Source organism: Thermobia domestica, chromosome 7 (assembly GCF_964235325.1).
Source record: "Thermobia domestica chromosome 7, izTheDome1.hap1.1, whole genome shotgun sequence".
NCBI lineage: Eukaryota > Metazoa > Arthropoda > Insecta > Zygentoma > Lepismatidae > Thermobia > Thermobia domestica.
In genome coordinates, this window is record NC_137460.1 from 235,672,711 (window position 1) to 235,693,107 (window position 20,397).

Below are 20,397 nucleotides of genomic sequence, written 5' to 3' on the forward strand. Positions count from 1 at the left end.
GATGACCAAAGATCTGACTCAATCAATCAAACACTCGACGTGCGTGTCACAAATAATTAACGTGGTGCTAATATCCTGTAGATGAAGTTTAAAAACGGATGCCCGCTAATAAAGTTTCATTACTGGTTTAGCAGTGACTTTGCAACGCTACTTTACGTTTCAGTTCGCTTGCACGCTGTAAAGGTAGGACTCTGAAGAGACCAAGCGCACGTTTCGCTACAAACGTGCTAAAGAAAGGGGATGGGTTGAGATGCGGAACCATAACAAACATTTTATTTCTCTTAGAAATTGGATTACACAAGTTAAGCTTACAAGAAATTTACTTTACGTTAAAGGGAGCACAATAGCTTAGTGGTAGAGCACTTCCCTCTGGTGCTAGGGGGTCCCTTCTTCGATCCCCAACTGAGTAAACATCGTGACAATTTGGTTTTCTCGCGGTACTTCCACATTCTCATTCCGCCAATTCTTCCATCTCTATGCCTTAATCATCGTCTTCCTTAGCCTAAAGGGCATAATTGTTGGATGTTAAACTGAAAAAAAATATTTCATTTTTACTTTATGGTAACTTACATTTGGTAGACTAGCATACTTTGTTATATCATACTTTCTTGTAATTTTTGTTAATTTCTCCGTAAATTTTATATTATTTTCCCACTGCGAAATTTGAAATCTCAGGATTTATAGGAACGATGTGCTTAACATGTTTTTCGAAGGGCTGCGAGAGTAATGCCCAAAGATCTTTTTTTAGGTAGTTAATAAAGTTAAAAAATAGTGTTCATATTGATGTTAAGTGTGTACCTTTTGGGGTAGGAGTGTGCCTCTATATTATCTAAACTAGTTTGTGCCTCTTGTGGTATACAGAGTGTCAAAATATGCAGAGTAGACTGGGAATGGAACCCGAGTGTCAGGCTTGCCTTGCGGATGTGTTAACCACTATTTTACCGATTCAAATTCCTGAACATTCATACCTTCTGTCACTGTTGTAGTCGGAACTTAGCTGTTCAGAGCACATAGACTGTACCACAACTCCTGTTGTTTGGGCAACCCATTTTCTTCATTCAACCATGCATTATATACACAGGATTTTCCGCACAGGAGTGTACGTTATCTGAGTAGAACGAAATCCACTGAGAGACAGTTAGTAAAATTGGGGAGAGAACAAGAATATTGGAGATATTACGTACTTCATGTACTAATGGAATGCATACCTAATAAAAAGAATCAACACTTACGTATACATTTGGATACTTTGCTGAGTGCTGAATTTTTTAATCTCCAAACTGTGCTGTGCATAAGTATCGAAAGTCTTACCGAGCACCTATGTCCGCTTGACTATCTGTCAGCAACTATCAGAGCAAAACAGGAATCTAACTCACCCGCTCACTGTATGGCCTATGGAACCCGAAGGTTCAATGCCGCGTTCACAAAAACTCTCCACTGACTTCTATCCTAAGCCAATTTGATCCAGTTTCTACTTTGTATTCCTATCTCTGCGAGATCCATCTTAATATTGTCCTCCCATCTGCGACTAGGTTTTCCTAATGGTCGTTTTCCGATTGGTCTTCCAGTCAAGACTTGGAAAGCGTTTCTACTTTCTTCCATTCTAGCTACATGATCCACCCACCTAAGCCTCCAGACTTGACGACCCTAACAATGTTGGGTAAACAGTATAAATTATGTAGTTCCTCGTTATGAAGTTTCCGCCATTCCCCATTCCCGTTCCTCTTAGGTCCGAATATTCGTTTCAGGATCTTGTTCTCAAATACTTTCAGTCTATGTTCTTCCCTCAGAGCAAAACCGGAAAGAGGTATCTAAAAGCAATTTTCTGGAATCAATTCAGCATTCCAAGAATAGGTTCCATCTCATCTATGAACTCTCTATTGAAACCGGAAGTGGTAGAAATTAACCATTTCCAGTCTCAACGTTAGTCGTCATAGAACAGAAACGATAATAGATAGCGATAAGCTGTTTTTCTGGAAACGATTCAGCATCCCAACAATAGAATCCATCTACTCTGTTCACACTTAAAAAAAAATTAAAAAAAAAAACAGAAACAGTAGAAACGAGCCATTTCCGGTTCAACTTTTATCGCTATAGAGCAGAAACAGCAATAAATAGCGAGCAGCTTTTTTAAAAATCTATTCTCTTTAGATTCCGTTTCCATCCTTATCCTTGTACTAAAACCGATACTAATAGGAATTTACTAATATTTCCGGTTTCAGTATTGTTCTACATAGAGCAAAAGTAGTAAAGAGATAGCGAGTATCTTTTTCATATAGATTCAGAGGATGATCTGTATTCAATATTCACAATGTCACATAAACCCATTGAATTTTACTACTGTGATGTTCTAATGTATGTATTCCTTGTTCCAGTACCCGCAACGATGGGCAAGCGCAGCAGGTGTCGCGTACAAGGAGATGCTGATCAATGTTCCTCCGACATACTGCACAGTATTAGATAATGGGATGAAGGTGGCCTCAGAGGACAGCGGGGCGCCAACTGCTACTGTTGGGCTCTGGATTGATGCTGGTTCCAGATACGAGAATGAGAGAAACAATGGTGTTGCTCATTTTCTTGAACATATGGCATTTAAGGTAAGAACAATATTACTTTTTTTAAAGTGTTGTTTATAATATATGAGTGAACAATATTATTCTTCCCATGATTTCACATTGTCCTAACATGTTGAAAATGCAGAAGATTCATTTGGTTAAGGTAAGGAATAAATTAATGTACAATAAAATAAAATTTAAACTTTACTTTAGTACGTCGTCGTTTTTATTTTCGCCCGAATTTTCGGTAACTCTTGTCTGTTACCTTTGACTAGGACGAAAAAATTTTCGACGAGAAATGAGATTCCACTTGCTTATGTTCATGTTGTGGTCTTCATAGTGTTTCTTCAAAATTCGTGGTTCCTTATAGGTTTTTTTATCTTTACTGGGTAGAGTTGAGAAAAAGACTCATCATAAAGTGCTTCGTGTGAAGTATTGTGCTGTATGGGTAAGAAACATGGACATTACGCAAAAATTATGAAAAATGACTGGAAGTTTTCGAAAGGGGAGTGTGGAGAAAAATAGAAAGAATTAGATGGGTCGAGTGGAAAATGAATGAGAGGGTGTTAGAAATGGTGGGGTAGAAAAAATAAAAAAACAATGTTAAATATTAAGAAGAGGAAGAGAAACTTATTGGGAGAGGAACTGTATCATATGGGACGTTTTAGAGGGTATGGTGGCAGGAAGAGGAGGAGATACAATTAATGGACGATATCAAAACAGAGAAATCGCACATGAAAACAAAGAGGTTAGCGGAAGATCGTAGAGCATGGAAGCTTCTCAGTTGCAGCAGGTGACTGCTAATAATGACAGAATACCTATGATGATAATGATGATTACTTGGGTACACCTCCAAAGTTCTTCAATTTTGGTTTCATATAATATTTGACAAAATAATGAAAAACAAGCTACAAATACATAGTGAACTTGAGCTGTAAGAAAACTTCTATATTATCGCTCCATTTGTTGCAATGCAAGGCATTAAACTATAAATTTTGAGAAGCAGTATGAATGTAAATGTGAAATCTCGTTTTTTGTCCAAAATGTTTCATCCTTACTCGGAGGCAACAGGCAAAAGTAACTGAAAATTCGGGTGAACATAAAATAGAAGACGTACTGAGGTAAAGTTATTATTTTGTCTTATACAATATTATACAAGTACGTTAAAAAATGAATACGTTAACGTTGTTTTCCTTATTGTTGATTATTTTTTCGACTCTTAACAACAGGCCCAGTGGGAAGCCTCGGAACTAACATACATTATCTTGATGTTCGAATTTACTTTGCTTTTGTCTGGTTTTAGCCCCACTACACCCATATTTAAAAAAAAAAAAAAAAAAAAAAAAAGTTTTCCGAAATTTATTCTGGAATATACACCTGCATATATATTGTGGTAGTCCTATTCTTAGATTTTGTTTCGAGTTAAATCTAATTTTCATTTTCGTTGGATAAGTTTACGTAACATCAGAAAATACGAAACTAAGTTTACTTGCAAACAGTTTTATGTGAAGAATTGGATGATGATGTAAACTCTGTTATACAATCATGTCTGTGAATTCGTCTTACGCGCTGATTACAGCTTCACTTACATAATTAGAACTCATTACGGGAAGCTGGGACAGACATACTTTTTACTTCATAAATTCCGAAATTTGTTCCAGAACTTCTGGAAAACGGACTCGAACTAGTTCTATTACTGCACGTGGCTTTACGTAACGTCCACGAGCTTTTAGATGATCAACCTCAGCAAAGATCCTAATATAAAATATTAGGTAATTTCAGAGAGAGTTCAGTTCAGTCCAGTGGTACTCAGAAAGTAAATGACGCAAGATCTATGTTCATAGTCATCATGGACATAACTTAAGTTCTATACTCTGCGTTTACCAGACTTCGATTTAAATAATATTCATTTCAAGTTTAACACTGCCGAAACGGAGGGTGTTCGACATAAACGTTACAGGACTTCTATAGGATTACTTGGTCTCCGAAATAATAGCCCACCACCAATCAAGACTATATCATGGTTGAACAATAATCAAAGGCACAGAACTGGAATATTCAGCATCAAAATCTACCAAGTATGTGTCAGAGAAATCTGTTTAGTGCTAGGCTTTCCCAGTGCATAAGACAATTCACTAACAGACACATAAACTCACGTTTTAAATTAAACTCTTGTAAGTTTGATGTATGAGATTTCATTGTTGTACCTCTCGCAAAACATTACTGTAACTCTCGCATATGTATAGTATGTAGTTGGAACGAAAGAATCTCCAGGGAAGAATAAAAAATGAGCTACTCTAAATCATGATAATGAAAATGTACTGTGAACAGACAGACATGCAGGTTGTGCCGTGTTGCAATACAGGGTCACCTGGTAGTTTACCAGTCTATAAGTAGGTGGAATTCAATGAAGAAAGGGGAAAAAAATATTGGGACGAGTAGGACTTTGTTTTGTGTTTCTTTTTCTTTACTTGTTCCATTCCCCATCTGATGCGATCAAACGTTTTACCAAAAAATTTACTGTTATGCCTTATTATTATTTTCGCTGCACCCCTCTTTGGTATGAATTAGGGGCGAAATAGACTACTTTCAATATCAATGAGAGTGAGCGCGTTCCACCCACACTCCATTGGGAGTAGTAAATCCAAACCAGTCTAACCCCTTGTGGTTCGCTGTATAATGTGTGAATGAAAACATGAATGCATTTTGGTTCTAAGAAATTTAATGTGATTCTCAGTTGTTTAGAAATGTTTGGAAAGTGTGTTTTTCAAGTGTCTTGGTAGAATACACGGTTTACCAAGGAATGCAACTGTACACATGAACAAGACTAACCGTGAACTTCCAACTGGTCCTGGAGTACCTCTGCCGTCTTCTTCTTCTTTGACTTCGGATAGATGGACCTGGTGACTCCAACTCTGTGGCGATGAACCGGATGAAGGTAATGGTTTCTGTCTTCCTCTTTATGTCGACTCAATCAGATTAAGAAGTGACTTTTTATATTGGCTTACAGCTTTGAGCGTAGAATAACTAACATTCAGTATCTAGATTTGACTCAATGTCAAGACAAGAAACAGAGTTGTACTGTCTGAGTGGCGACCAACAGCCAACGCCTAATTATTAGAATGTTGCAGCTGAAACTCTAAAGACGAAGACCACGTCTAACAGACTCCCTGCAAGATCCTGCAAGAGTAGAAAGACCACGAAATCTCTCAATCATGAAGTTTTATACGACTTAACACTTCCGTGTTTTCATTGTTCCTTTCGGTCCTGAATTGGGTTCTTTTGTTATAATTTTAACATCAGACGTTTGTCACCTGATGGCTTGCTCAATATGTGTACGTAAGAAGATTTTCTTGACAACTCGTGATTCTACCAAGCATTCTTTGAAAACACACAGTAAATTACAGTGTCAGTTGTTTAACATTTTCACGTTACAACATATTCATGCGTTTGCATTTACATTCTGTTTGAGTATAATGACTTCGTATTGTTTTAAAGTTCAAGTTTTTCTTCCTTGTTGCTAGTGCATTAGCCTGATTGAACATTGTACATTGAACTTTATAATTAGAATGATTTTTACAAGTGCCGAAAATCAAAGTGATGCTACATTATTATTATTTCTTTTATGTTTTTACTATGTTTCATTTTCTGTTCCCGTTTGGAATTCCTTTCTTCCAGCTACAGATACGTATCAGTTTAATGTAAACACTTGACAGAAGTGCAACTTACCGGATTAATATGATGTTGGATCAGCTTTCGCGCTCAAAACAACTCTAATGTTACGTTTAATGGAGTTGCATATATGAATGATAGCAAGTTGAATATTACACCATACCGCGTGCAGTACAGTGCATCATTCAGTTCCGTAAGAGTGGAATGAGGCGAAAATCTGCGCCAGATTCGTGTATCCAAAACGGACCACAAGTGTTCAAATACGACCGTTGTTGCAAAAGTTGCCTACCTATGAACGGAGCAGCAGAGAGTTGATGAATGTTGTTACTTTTCAACATAGTCCCCTGACAAGTCAACACATTTTGCCCATCGATTTTCAAATGCGCTAGTGCTGCTGGTAAGAAGTGATCTGTTAAAGGCGTGTAAAATTTCATCTACGACATACTTGACGTCATCATCAGTGTCAAAATGAGTACCTTCTAACGTCTTTTTGAGCTTCGGAAGAAGATGAAAATCATAAGGTGCCAAATCAGGTGAATAAGGTTGGTGAGGGACCAATCCGCACCCGCAATTATGAATTCCTGCCATTGCAATGACTGACTTGTAGCTAGGGGCATTGTCTTGATGGAGAAGCACACCTACTGTCAGCTTTTGATGATGCATCTGCCGGTTATCACGACTCCCCTGTCACTGTACGCCCCTTTTTAAGATAATCCACCATCACTGTCCTTTCTGAATCTCAGAAAACTGTAGCCATCACCTTTCCAGCTGAGAGTACTGAGTTGGCCTTCGGAGTGGAAAGGGGGGATGAAGGGTGTTTCCACTGTTCGGAACTTTGTTATGATTCTGGTTGGTAATGGTGGACTCAGGTCTCATGTACTGTTATGAATCGTGTTTGGCACGTATCTCGCGGAAACCTTGCTCATTCCCAGATGCTGGGTGATAATTCGGCCAAGGCTTGCAGTAGATAAGTCCACTGACTCAGGAATCTACCTGATGGTCATTCGCCGCTCACTCATGATGATTTCATGCGCTTTGTCAATGTTCTCCTGAGTTAATGTTTCCACGAGCCTTCCTGATCAAGTGTCATCTTCAATGGGGGGTGTCCCCCTCTTACATTCGACTGCCCATTTCTTCACTGTGACATATGGAGGGGCACTATAACCTAAAGTGGTAACTATGTCGGCATGGATCTCCTGCGACTTTTAACCTTTCTTGTGGAAATATTCAATAACAATATCCCCTTCAAATTTCTCCTTTTGCTCACTCTTGTGTCTTTCTGGACCTGTAACAACAGAATAAAAGTCGATGTTAATACTAAATTTGGTATGACATCATAGGAGGGTTAAATAAATACGGCGCATGTCTAGTTCTAATTCCGGTATTTCTTGGTTAGACTTAGTATTTATGTAACAACCTTCGTATGTTCACGTCTGGGGATTTGGCGGGTCAGAGGTTTTCAACTTCATCCTGATGTCCCTTAAACCACACCACAATTGCTCTAGTTGCGTGAATAGGCGCATTATCACCCTGAAATATGGTGTCATTGTTCGGAAACATCTGCACCATTGAATTCACATGGTCCTCTAAAATGCAAGTTAATGAATTTATGTGGGTGTGCCAGAACGTTGGTACCTCGGAAAATGAGATAACACGTTACATCATCCGACCTAATGACAGTTTTCAGTCTTAATCTGTGCATGGTGTGTGTTTGGGGCATCATTGGCTTCGTGCTTAAGTCTCTCTTAACAGTGGTTTCGCCAGTTCAACCCGACCTGGTATATCTGTCATGTAACTCGCGGCGGATTGTCATTGTCGACATAGGCTGTGGGACATGCTGCTTGAGTTCCTCCGTCTCTTGCGTCGCAGTCGTGTGACGGTTTTAAGTGATAATCTGCTTTAATGCTGAGCGGGACTTGTCACTGGGAGTTTTCTTCCGATCACTGTTCCCTTTTGCCATGAGTTTGTAGGCCATCGTCATTTTGGACATTGTCCGTCGTGCTCGCACCAGATAACCGAGCACCAACAATTTATCTTCTTAGGAAATCAGAGATCTCGCCGATTTTACAGTATGTGTGTAGTTCACTGCATACTGACGTTGTTCTGCTTGTGACGTAATACGGAGTTCGTTCTAAAACACCAACAACCCGGTACTGCGGTTGCCGCCTGACCGTTGCCAACCCATACATCTGACGTGCTTCCAACTTCGGATGTTTGCAATAAATGTATGGGAAGCGTTATAGTTTATATGTTAATGTTCGCATTTCATATATATTCTGTAATAAATATTATAATTTCCTACTTCGTTGCGTGAATTTTATTTACCTTAATAGTAATTTCAACTAATAAATCTGCAGCCGTTGACAAGTCCTTTATTCAAATCCTTCTTGAGCTCAGAGGTTCCTTACAACCTTCTGTGTGTCTTATTTGCCTGTATAAAGTAGTATGACCCAAACACCATTAAACATATTGCTGTGTAGTTACAGAGAACTTACATCACTTATGAAAGCATATATTACTTGCACTCAACCATCAGTATGTTGTCACCGTCATCTAGAAACTAATATTAGTGATGATATATAAATACGTAGCTTTTCTACGTATTTTCGATTTCATTGAAAGCTATTTCCGTGGTAGTTTTGGTGCACCATACAATTGTATGTACGAAAATGTATCTTTGATGGTGAATTGAATTATTATAAAATCCCATCATCTATCTAAAGTTAATAATATTCTGATGAAATAATATTTGAATATGGATCAAAGTTTTCTTACATAATCTTCACGTCGTCAATGGAATGCGTAGATTCACATAAGTGTTTTGATAATCCTGGTTTATTAGGATCACGCAATGGAACTTAAAAGATTGTATTGTTAATACCTCCGTCCATGCTTTGCTCCGCACGATAACCCTCTTTACTTCTATTTCGGGGAGCGGTGACTGAGTGGTGGAGCACTTACCTCTGATGTGTAGGGTCCCTGATTCTATCCCCGGCCAAGTGGGTTTGTGTTGAATAACTTCATGTCTGTGAGTTTTCTCAGACTTATCCCTTTTCTCCCACACTATCATTCCACTGATTCTTCCGTCATCATTCACGCCTTAATGATCCGTCTCCCTCAGCCTAAAGGGCATAATCATTCTGTCTAATCTCTGTTTTCCGTATGCACCATCCAAAGCGACACATGCCTGAAGACGAAGAGCAGTGTTGTTACAAGCAGCTTGACAGACCCGTACTGGTACCCTGTGGAACTCTTCTCTGATAACTTCCCGTAGTTCGGCCGAATGGCATATATGATGTTGATACGCTTTGTCCTTCAAAACACCCCATAAGGAAAAGTGAGATGGTTTCAAATCGGGAGATCGAGCTGGCCACTTCACAGACCACGTTAATCGATCCAGCGGTTCGAGAATGTTTCGCTCAGCCCCACTGTCCTGTCTGTCATAAACTAACGGTTCTAAGTCCAGTAACCGTTATCCGCTACACAGTGTCGCCATATCGAAACTTTTTGCCCAAAATTGCAAATACTGGCCAGTCAGACATGTGCACTGATGTTCAAAATTACTGTCGCATGTGTATAAATATGTTGTTCTAGGAATATAATTTGATAACGAATTCGACCGGTATTTCGTACAGTGTTAGTATGTGTATAATCGGCAAAGACATGTATGTGTAAACTTTCATGTCAAAAGAGCAGTAAATAAGAACGATATAACGAAAATAAAACTTTCTTGTCCATTTAGCAGCATTTTGTTTTAATTTTCTTATTTATAATTCTTTTCCTATGAAATCTACCACAAATATACATTTCCCGATTGTACACATAGTATCAGTATTAAAAGTAGCCTACAAAGTCATTATCAAATTATATTCTTACAAGAAGACGGTTATAGATATGCGACAATCATTTTGGACATGAGAGTACATGATGTATGGGCCACCCTATAGATAGCTAACTCGAGTATCTAGACCGATTTCGTTAATGGAGTCCATCCGTTAATGTCTTAATGGATAACGGCGACTTTAACGACAGTTGTTTATATCCCATACATGAAAGTGAATTCTTGAATTCTGTTATTTGCAATATGAAGCTAAAGCAAGTATCTCGGCCAAGTTCTTCAGTGAAGTCAGTACTTAACATCTTAATGGGTAACTTTGGCTATCTGTATTCCGTACACGTAAGTCTCCTTCGATCCTCGTTACTGTCTTTACCATAGCGTATTAATCTTTGGCTTTCTTTATCCAAGTTTATGTGATCTCTTCGCTATGCGGATGATTACATCTGATTTGGTGTACGCCCGAATTTACTTTATCATCCACGTAATAATTTTTATAGCCAGTTAATGACCACTAGACTTTTAGAAGATTTAAATGCGACTGACACTCCATATTCAGGTGTAATTTTTTGAAGTCTAAGTGGTAAACTAAGCCATAGTGTGTCCATCATTTATCTTCCCATTTTTACTGGTGTGAAAGTTGGAAGTTGGTTGAGACTTTTCTGAAATCATTGTCAAAGATAAATAAACATAATAAGATAAGAAATTATAATTGTGTTCAAAGTTTTGAAGTAAGTAGTGAGATTCCTCTTAATTCTTGCATTCCGTTTCTACTGTCATTCCCCAAGTTTCTGAATAAAAAGATTCTAAAAAAAAAAAAAAAAACGTGCAAAATAATTTATTTCTTTATATTTACTGATAGACGCTATGTGTTGCATCTTGAATTAATAAAATGAGAATGCTTACCTTTACACCCGTGGTCCTCTTGATTTTAGTGTATATTAATATTTTAACTTGTTTGGGAGTCATGTTCGCAACTATTTGCTACTTGTTGCAGGCTGGAACTCCTCTAATATCAATGTTGTCTGCTTATGAGTCCTGTCGGGGTTCATTTTCTTTACAGAACTTACATAAGCAGACAACGACAGTATTATAGTTCTAGCCTGCAAGATGTAATGAATGGTTGCGAACATGACTCTCAAGCGAGTTGAAATATTAATAGAAACTGAAAGGAAGAGGACCACACGTGCAAAAGTAAGTTTTGTTTGTTTGTTTGTTTGTTTGATTAACTGAACTAGGAACTGCCATTTCACAGAACGTGATAGATGTGTTTATATATAATAACAGTAAATTACAGAGGATTTCATTTTGAACAATAGCAACTCCTATAAAACATTTTATGTCTCATACTATTAATCAGCCATAATTACGTCATGTTAGACCAGTGTGTAAATAGATGAGAATCGGAGGTTGCCTTTCATTTATGTAGGACATTAGGAAAAGGCAAATTTTTTAAGTGAACAGAAACTGGTATTTACAGAAGTGTGACCTGAGCCAACAAGGTAAGCAGCAGTTCGAACATATTTTTAATTTAGAATAGTGAGTTATTAAAGTGTGTAACTGAACATAATAGCCATGATGATGTAATTTGCGCCTGAATGATTCCTGTCGATTTTTAAATTCTGAGCTGTGTTCAGTATTCATTATGTCAGTAAGCGGGCAGTAAAACGTGCAAACAATTCGAAATTAAAGAAAATTAAAAATTCATTCCTGTCCTTGGTAGCCTTTTTACTGTAAATAACAGAAATGTGGGGCTGTGGTAGCTCATTGGTAAAGTGCTTGCTTCTGGTGCGTGAAGACTGTAAGTTCGATTCCACCTTCCGCCAGGTGCGCTTTGTCCTGAACATTGTGTGTGCTTTCTCGGAGTTCTCCTCTTTCCTCCCACTTCTTCATTCCATCATCATCCATCTCATTTTTACATTCTCCCTTAGCCTTGATGCATAATCGAAGGAAGTCAAACCAAATAAAATAAAAGAGAAATAGTGAAACACCACTTATTATTTTTATTGTATATACTTTTTACAGGGAACATCGAAACGTTCTCAGACTGACTTGGAACTGGAAGTGGAGAACATGGGTGCTCACTTGAATGCTTACACGTCTCGAGAACAGACAGTATTTTATGCTAAATGTCTTAGTAAAGACGTCCCTAAGGCTTTGGAGATCCTTGCTGATATTATCCAAAATTCTCGGCTAGGAGAGACAGAGATTGATCGAGAGCGAGGAGTTATTCTACGGGAAATGCAGGAAGTAGAAACCAATTTACAGGAGGTTGTTTTCGACCATCTACATGCCACTGCGTATCAGGGAACTCCTTTGGGAAGGACAATTCTTGGGCCTACGCAGAATATCAAGTAAGTGTTTAGTATTTACTAATGGACGTTATAGGACACTTAGTACAATTGGCTAAATAGCAATTACTCATTTACGGTTATATAATTTAGGTTCCCTTTGTAATCGTTTTTCCTGCTTGTACTTGCTTCCTCACATAGTCATCTTCGATGAAAGTTTTTCTGGAAAGTTTGAAAGAATCATCCAAAAAACAATTTAAGTCGTAGTATCATTTGTTGTTACACGCAGTTATTAACATACAAAATTCTGCTGATAAACTTTGAAATTTCAGTTATGGGTGTCATAGCTTTAGAAGACTCCTTTATATATGATATGAAAAATTGATCATTTCTTTTAACGATATCATGAGCTTAGTTATCGAAAGAAAATCCAATATAACGTTTACTCATTAACTTGTTAACCTAAACACTTAAAAGAACTTTCGTTTCGTAGATTCTTACATACAAGTAAATATCAACTCCAGTGTTGAATTATTTACATACGTACAGTTTTGACAGTGTTTACAATCTATGTAAAGCATTGGTTCCAGGGTTTGAAAAAACCGAGTTTTTCTGAAAAAACAACCCACTTGGGCCCATACGGGTTTTTTCGGTTTTTTTTTTTTTTTTTTTAATATTTCAATGTCTTTGGGGTAAAAGTGTTAATGGCCGCCATTTAGAAATTTTACAGTGGACCGCCGAGAAAATCTAGACAGCTAATTTAGAGTGTCTACTCTGAAAATTTCAACTTAAAAGATTGAAAATTGCTCTTTGTAGCATCGATACCCGCTATTTTGAGAACAATGGCCATCTTTTTGAAATTTTACGTTGGTATGCTGTCAAAATTTATACAGGAAATTTAGTGTGTGTCGTACTTGTACGCTGAAAATTTAAACTTAAAACACCGAAAGTTGTACTCTGTAGTGTGTGTGGTACAGGCAGATAAACGAACACATGTAGATCGAGTCATCCTAGGAGCCTCAGTGACGTTCGCCAAATATGAATACCACATATCTATATATTAAAGTGCTATGTTTAGATGTTTGTCACCAGTTCTTTCACAATGAGATCTCGAAACCAGAAGTGCGAGAAACGTGCCGTTTTCTCTATCGATTCCAAATTTTGTGTAGATTGTCCAGTTCTAATTGAATATTTATAATAATAATAAAAAAAAAAAAACGTGGCCGTTATTTCTTTATTACATTTTTTAGGGGGCACACTGGGAGTGTTGAATTTTTGTAGTTAAGTGTCCTATCCTATGAGTTACACATTCCAACAGAACATAGTTGTATACAGGGGTTGTATATCTCTCGGACGGGCGTTTGTTTCATGGCCAAATGATAATGAAAAACGAAGGATAAGCATTTCTCCAGTCTGAGAAGAATCTTTATTGTTTGGAGTGTTTTGCCCAATGAAAACCATATATCACTGACATTATAATTAATTGTGTATATAATGTATTTGCTTATTACATACTGCACGCAAGAAAAAAGAAAACACTGATCATACATGAATTAGAAACTTCAACCGGTGCGAAATATTGAAAAGATAATTGAAAAACTCCCCTTTATGGTACCCCTTGCCGATTTTTATCAAAACGTCTTTCACTTGTGTATGTAAAGGGACATGCACAGATGTGAGAAATGACAATTAGATTTATGCTCATATGTGAATGATGCGCTGAGTAGAGAGCGCAGGTTCAGCTAGTATTAATTTAAAACAAAGATATAATTCAAGTTTTATAAAATAAATATTTCAAAATGTCTTATATGAAATAAATATTTTCCAGCTTAAAATAAATGGTTTCATTGTTGAAGTTTATTGTTGTTGAAGTTCACTTCCTATACTTTGTGCGTTCTTACAGAAATTTCTCGAGCGTTTGCTGCAAGACTGTTCTTTCCCGAAAATTTATTTAAAATAATAAAGATATATTTTATAGAGTAGCCTAAATGTTTCAAAATGTCTTAAATGAAATTAAATATCTTCCAGCGTAAAATAAAATAGTTGAAGTATTCACTTCAGATGCTTTATGAGTTCAATTACGAGAATTTCCCGAGCACTTCTTTCACAACAGGTTTTTCCCGAAAATGCAGCTTTCTGTACTATACATCAAAACTTACACTAGTACGGAAGTTTGAATTCAGCACTTGAACTAGTAAGCGTTATATAGTTTTCGGAACTCTTGAGTATTAAGCTCCTTAAATTTGACAATTTTTACACTATTGCTGCTTATTTGAAGAGTAGCAACAAATGAACGAACTAAACTGTTGTTAGGAAACCAACTTTTACTGAATAATACTTGTGTTACCAATAAAGATAAGAAATAATACTAAATGTTTGACTAATTTATTTACATATTTACTGGTAGTACCGCCTACTATGGCCTTAAACCCGTCAAACGTGTGAAGGATAACGTCCCTCGGCGTGACCAAGTCAGCGAGCACACTATTCAGAGAAACTAAAATATAAAATTGCAAATTTTACTTCAAATAGCCTATAAACGTAATCCATACGTTAATTTGTTGTACAATTATCCCAAGCTAAAATAAGTCTTTGTTATTGATTCGTGCATTCAGAACTTTATGAAGGTCATACGTTAAATGCTGTTGTATACCTTAACGTGAAAGCATCTGATTCACCCAAGGAAAGTCCAAAATCTGTTAAAAATCACTTTCAATATGATCACTTTAGTTGTGTCAATAATATACTCACAAAAAGCTCAAAATCCAGGTAGTTTTTTTTCAGGTGGGTCCAACCCTGACTGTTTCCCAACCTAAGGGAGAGGGCGCAGGCTACGACAGAAATAATGGACATTCGTAATTAGTATGAAAAAGTGAATTTGATGTTGTTTGTGATCGAATCATGAGAAGCCACCTAAACCGATTGAAATGTAGTTTTTGTTATAGTTATCAACTACTTCAAACTGGACTTTTATCATGTTACTTTGATTAACCCGAGAAGAGTGTATTGTGAAGCGAATAAAAAAACACATTAACAAAGGAAATTTACCTCTGGCCATTAGATTCCTTTGTATGCAACATACTCTGCTTTGCCAATTTGGAAGACAAAGCAACGTCGTAGAACACATCGACATATGGGCTGTATTAGCGGAGTCTTATTGCTAGGCCGTGTGCTTGGGTTTTCTCGGGGTTCTCCCGTTTCCTCCCACTTTCTTCATTCCACCATTTCATTCATTTCTCATTATCACCGTCTCCTTTAGTCTAACCGGCATAACCGTGGGACGTAAAACTCAAAAATTTCACTTTCATTTTCTTATTGCTAGGGTAGGCCTGCCAGGGCAGACACGGCTCCTAAATGACAATGTCTGCCTTGAGCATCAGTCATTGGCTCTGGTAGTGTACAGTGTACCCCTACCGTAATTAGAGTAAGTCCCGTATTGCTTGGACAATCCTCCCGGTGGAGGAGTGTCGGATTCCTGCGTGCAGGGTGACCGATGGAGGGGGAGGTGCTTATTCCAGGAATCTGGGTAACTGTACTGATCACACTCAAGAGAGGAAACTCTGCTGGACGTGGGCCGGTGCCAAACTCAGATGGTGACAACACGTACCATAGGACCCGGGATGAGATACGGGAGTATATCGACGTGTGCATGGTACTTGTACACGCGAAGGCGGTTGTCAATTGAACGTTAGAGGTAGGCAGGGCTGAGGTTGAACAAGCCCTCTCGGAAATACTTGGGGCTACCGAATTGGGTTGGACTCTGCTGGGCTTGGTCATACCTTGGGATTCGGTACCACATGCGAGCTAATCCCTGGAATCTAGGTAACGGTGAACATGTGAGGGAGGTGAGCTTGCCTTGAAACGCTCGGGCACCATACCTGCAGAGTATGGGAGGACTGGCTCGCTAGCAGTCCGCTTCCACCAGTAGGTAACTGGTAGGTGGATCTTCGGCTCTGCCGCGCAGTGGGCGTATCCCACTGCCTTAGAGAATTGGAGTTACACGCTAAGGCGTCAGGGTTAGAGGACAAATCTTGACGGTGTGCTGAATGCACGTGGACTCAGTCCACATTGAGGAAATACGGGCCGGGTGCTTAAGTTAGTGGATCCGGTCCATTAAGGAGACCGAGCGGCCGCAGCACGTACCGTCGACGTGCGATGGAAGCGTGGAAAGTAGACCACTAGCTCTCAATGTATCAGCGGGAGTGTTGTCTGTTGGCGTTATTTGAGTGCTGTCTTGTTCCAGGAGAACAGATCCAAGCTTGATATTCTAAAACTTTACATGAGAAGAACTAACGAAGTATATCGCCCTCAAGCTGGGATTTTATCATGTCACTTTGAACAAAGAACATATTATAAGAGGGTAGGGTAATGTATGCCAAAATATATTATATCTTGTGGGTATTTATTTATTTATAATTACACTTTTATGAATATGTATATTCTAGAGAAGGAAAGAGGTTGAAATATTTTCCAAATATTACCAGTGGTGTAACATAGAGGTGTTTGTACAAGTTTTGTAGAGGAGTTTGTACATCTGAAATCGCGAAAGGGGCTAGACCAAGGAGGGGAGGCGTGAATTCTGCAGGATTCACGAAGGGGGAGTGGCGCCAGCTATACAAGGGCAGGAACCACTGTAGTACAGTGACCTAATGCTGTCTGTTTTGTTGTACTCTAGCTATCTGTATTGTGAAGAGGAATAAATGACCATCACCGTTCAAAAAATTTATTTGCCGATGAACTGAACGAAGAAAAGAATAATTATTTGATTTTGTGATGAAAATAATTTAATGTATAATTATTCTTCGTATGTCATCGGAGAAGAAAATAAAACCAGATTAGTATACACATATTCTTTTTTTTTGAAGTTACCTATGATCCGTCCCATTTATGATTGGAAAAATGGAAACAGTCCGCATCGTAGTTCTCCTAAAGATCCTCATGTATATTTATTTATATATATATATATATATATATATATATATATATATATAAATGAATCCTTATCTCATATATATATAAATGGTATTTCGAAAAGACTATATAACGTAGGGATTACATTCATCAGTTTTGTTGCGGAATCTGGAGCTAGTGTTGAAAACACATCGTCTAAATTCAAAAACTTTTTGAGGGTGAGCTGACTACGTCAGGGGAGTACGGAATTGTCTGATTTTGTTCAAAGGCCGACCTAGCTGTGATAAGAGAAACATCACTATTAGACATTCATTAACCAGAGAGAAGGAACATGTGAAGGACTCGATGGGTGAGGAGCCCCCCACTTCGGAATTATACAAATATTTACAAGAAACAGAAGATTAGATTGATCACGTTAAAAGTATTTCACTCCTTTTGCACGAAGTGATGGAATTGTGTTAAGTTCTTTTCCACAAGGACCCGAGAACCGGTACTTAAATCTCGATAAAGGTAATTTAGATCACAAATGGGATATCGTGAATAATAATAATAATAATACATGTATTGGAAACAGCAAAAATTACGTTCTTCCCGATTTGAACTGATCTTTTTACTTTCGTAGTGCCGCTAGTTGGAGAGAAAGAGAAATGGAAACAGTAACTAGCTTCGTGTGCCATAGTGTTTTTGGACGTGACGTGTTTACTTTTTATTAAGCTCTATTTAACCTTTTTGAGATTTAAGTAAGCTAAAGATGAGGGCCGGACTTCTCAAAAGTGCTATATAGTTCTTGGAATTTTTACGCAGAATATGAATCTTTTTATTTTGTTTACTATAATGACTAATACTAATTTGGTTTATTTTTGTCTCGGGTTGTACAAAGAATAATTTATTGTATTCTTTGGACAACTCGAGACGAATCTGACCAATACATACTAAATTTTCTACATTACAGAAATAAATAATTCTTTCCCTGTTCTTCGTTCGGCTAATTGGCAAATGATTTCTGGTCTGAGACAGACTGCCGTTTATTCTTCTTCATAGTATAAGTAACTGAAATAAAACATAAGTAGCGTTAGGAATGCTACTCTAGATGGATTGAAAACAAGAAAGTTAGTGAGCAGAATGCGAATAAGTGCGTGGGGTAACAAGTAATACTACGACTTGAGTTATTTTGTGGAAGATCCAGTTTCATACAAACCTTCCCGGGAAATCTCCATCGAAGATGACTATATCAGGAAGCAGGTGCAGTTAGGAGAAATGGTTCGAGAGCTGAAACTATATAAACTATAATTTTCAATTTGGTACAGAAGTAACTGCCTGCTATTTAGTTATATCTATTGATTTATTAATTGTAAAGACTGAAATATTGGGTACAGGATAGTTAGTTATTCCTATTATTCTAACTGCCACTTATAATCCCATTAAGTACAATTACACAAATCTTCGTTATTTTAGACCCCTATGGCGGAGGTTGATTTTCTGTAGCATTTCGCTAAAGTAGCTGATTTCATCATACTTCATTTATTTTGAATCTTTAATTACTGTATTGCATAATGTCTGGTATGATGATCTAGATGACGAATCTGACCTCTCCTGTACTCATTGGCTAGCTTCCACTTGGCAAGTTCTTTGCTAAAGAGAGCTTCCATGGGTGCAGCGATTGGAATATTGAGGATTTAATTAAATCTGACCACATTATGCAGTGTTACTACCACATCAATAAAAGAAGCTATCTATTCCAAGGTACTGCGCTTACTACAAGTCGAGTATTTTAAATAATACATTGGAGTATGTACCTATAGAAACTATAGCTTATATATTCATAAGAAAATTACTTACCTTATGCTCTGTGTATGCTGCTTTAACTGAATATTTTTTCCCTCGCTCGGAATGTCGTCAGCATCATTTTTATTACTGTCATCGAATCCTTATCTATACATTTAATGTTGTAATTTTTGTTTTTGTTTAAAAAAAAAAAAAAAAAAAAAAATCTGCAGAGCATTCCGTAGACTTAATTTAGATTTCTGATTACTCTTAATGATTGTCCTTGCATTTATAAACATTATTTTTAATACTATAAAAACCACTCCATACCTGATACTAACAAAAAGTGTAGAACTTTAACTTGCTGGAAGAAATATCGTTGAAAAACTACAACCAAACCACACCAAAATAAGTGTTCAACCACCTTAGTTCTAAAATTCACGAAGTTCGCGGGGTGTTAAATCTGCCAGTAAAATTAGTATTTATAACAGTCAAAAAATGAATTCAGGTACAAGCACAAGATCAATAAATTTGACTATTGTGAAATTCCACATAGATATTAAGAGGTCTAATCACTGCGAAATTAAAATACTGCTAATTTTACAGTAATTGTGTGATATCTTCAAATAGATAAAAGAGAATCCAAATGTGAAACAAGAGCGCTAGACAATATTATTTTGCATGAGGTACCGTTATCACTAAAGCCCGGAATTAATGGCAAAATAAAAGCCCGAAAATGGCTGTCAAAATTGCAAAATAAACACCCAAAAATGGCAGGTAAAATGGCAAAATAAACAAGCAATCACGAACTTTGGGAAAACAATAGATACTAAAATATGTAAAAGCTATAATAGGCTATAATTCGTTTACTAATCGAATAAAATGTTTCATCTTGCATTTTGTACTTACCACTTCAAATTCTGGAAACTTGCGCAAACCGTGAAGAGACATCATCTAACAATTCATTCGCTATTCTTCAGTAGAAACAATGAAACATGGCTTAAAAACACTATCACATTTTATTCATACGCAGTTACATTAGCACAAACATTCAAAGCACAAGAAATACTAAAGTGAAGTCATTTTACACTACACTAGCAGTTTATTTTCACACGAGAGGTTCTTCATACTTTTGTTCTCTGAAATTATTAATATCTTTTTAAGATTTTCAAAGGAAAGTCTTTGTCTCCTGTCAGAAAGAATTCGCTTTAGATGTGATGATCTTTCCATATCTACAGATGTCACTGGAGCATACTTGAAACATTAATTTGGGAAGGATCATGTTACTGTCAACAGTTGCATCAGCATTACCTTCCATACCACTAGCAATGTCCTTCAATTTTCCCAAATCTGGATTAGCACTTACAAC

The 20,397-nt window shown here is 37.3% G+C and overlaps 1 protein-coding gene across 1 annotated transcript in view; it reads left to right on the forward strand.

The window, feature by feature from the left end:
- The window catches only part of UQCR-C1 (Ubiquinol-cytochrome c reductase core protein 1), a 67,343-nt gene that overhangs the window by 15,484 nt on the left and 31,462 nt on the right, over nt 1-20,397 (forward strand). The window contains exons 2-3 of the mRNA XM_081765981.1: nt 2,376-2,597; nt 12,088-12,416. Coding sequence (XP_081622107.1) covers nt 2,376-2,597; nt 12,088-12,416 — 551 coding nt within the window. The remainder of the gene's footprint in view (nt 1-2,375; nt 2,598-12,087; nt 12,417-20,397) is intronic.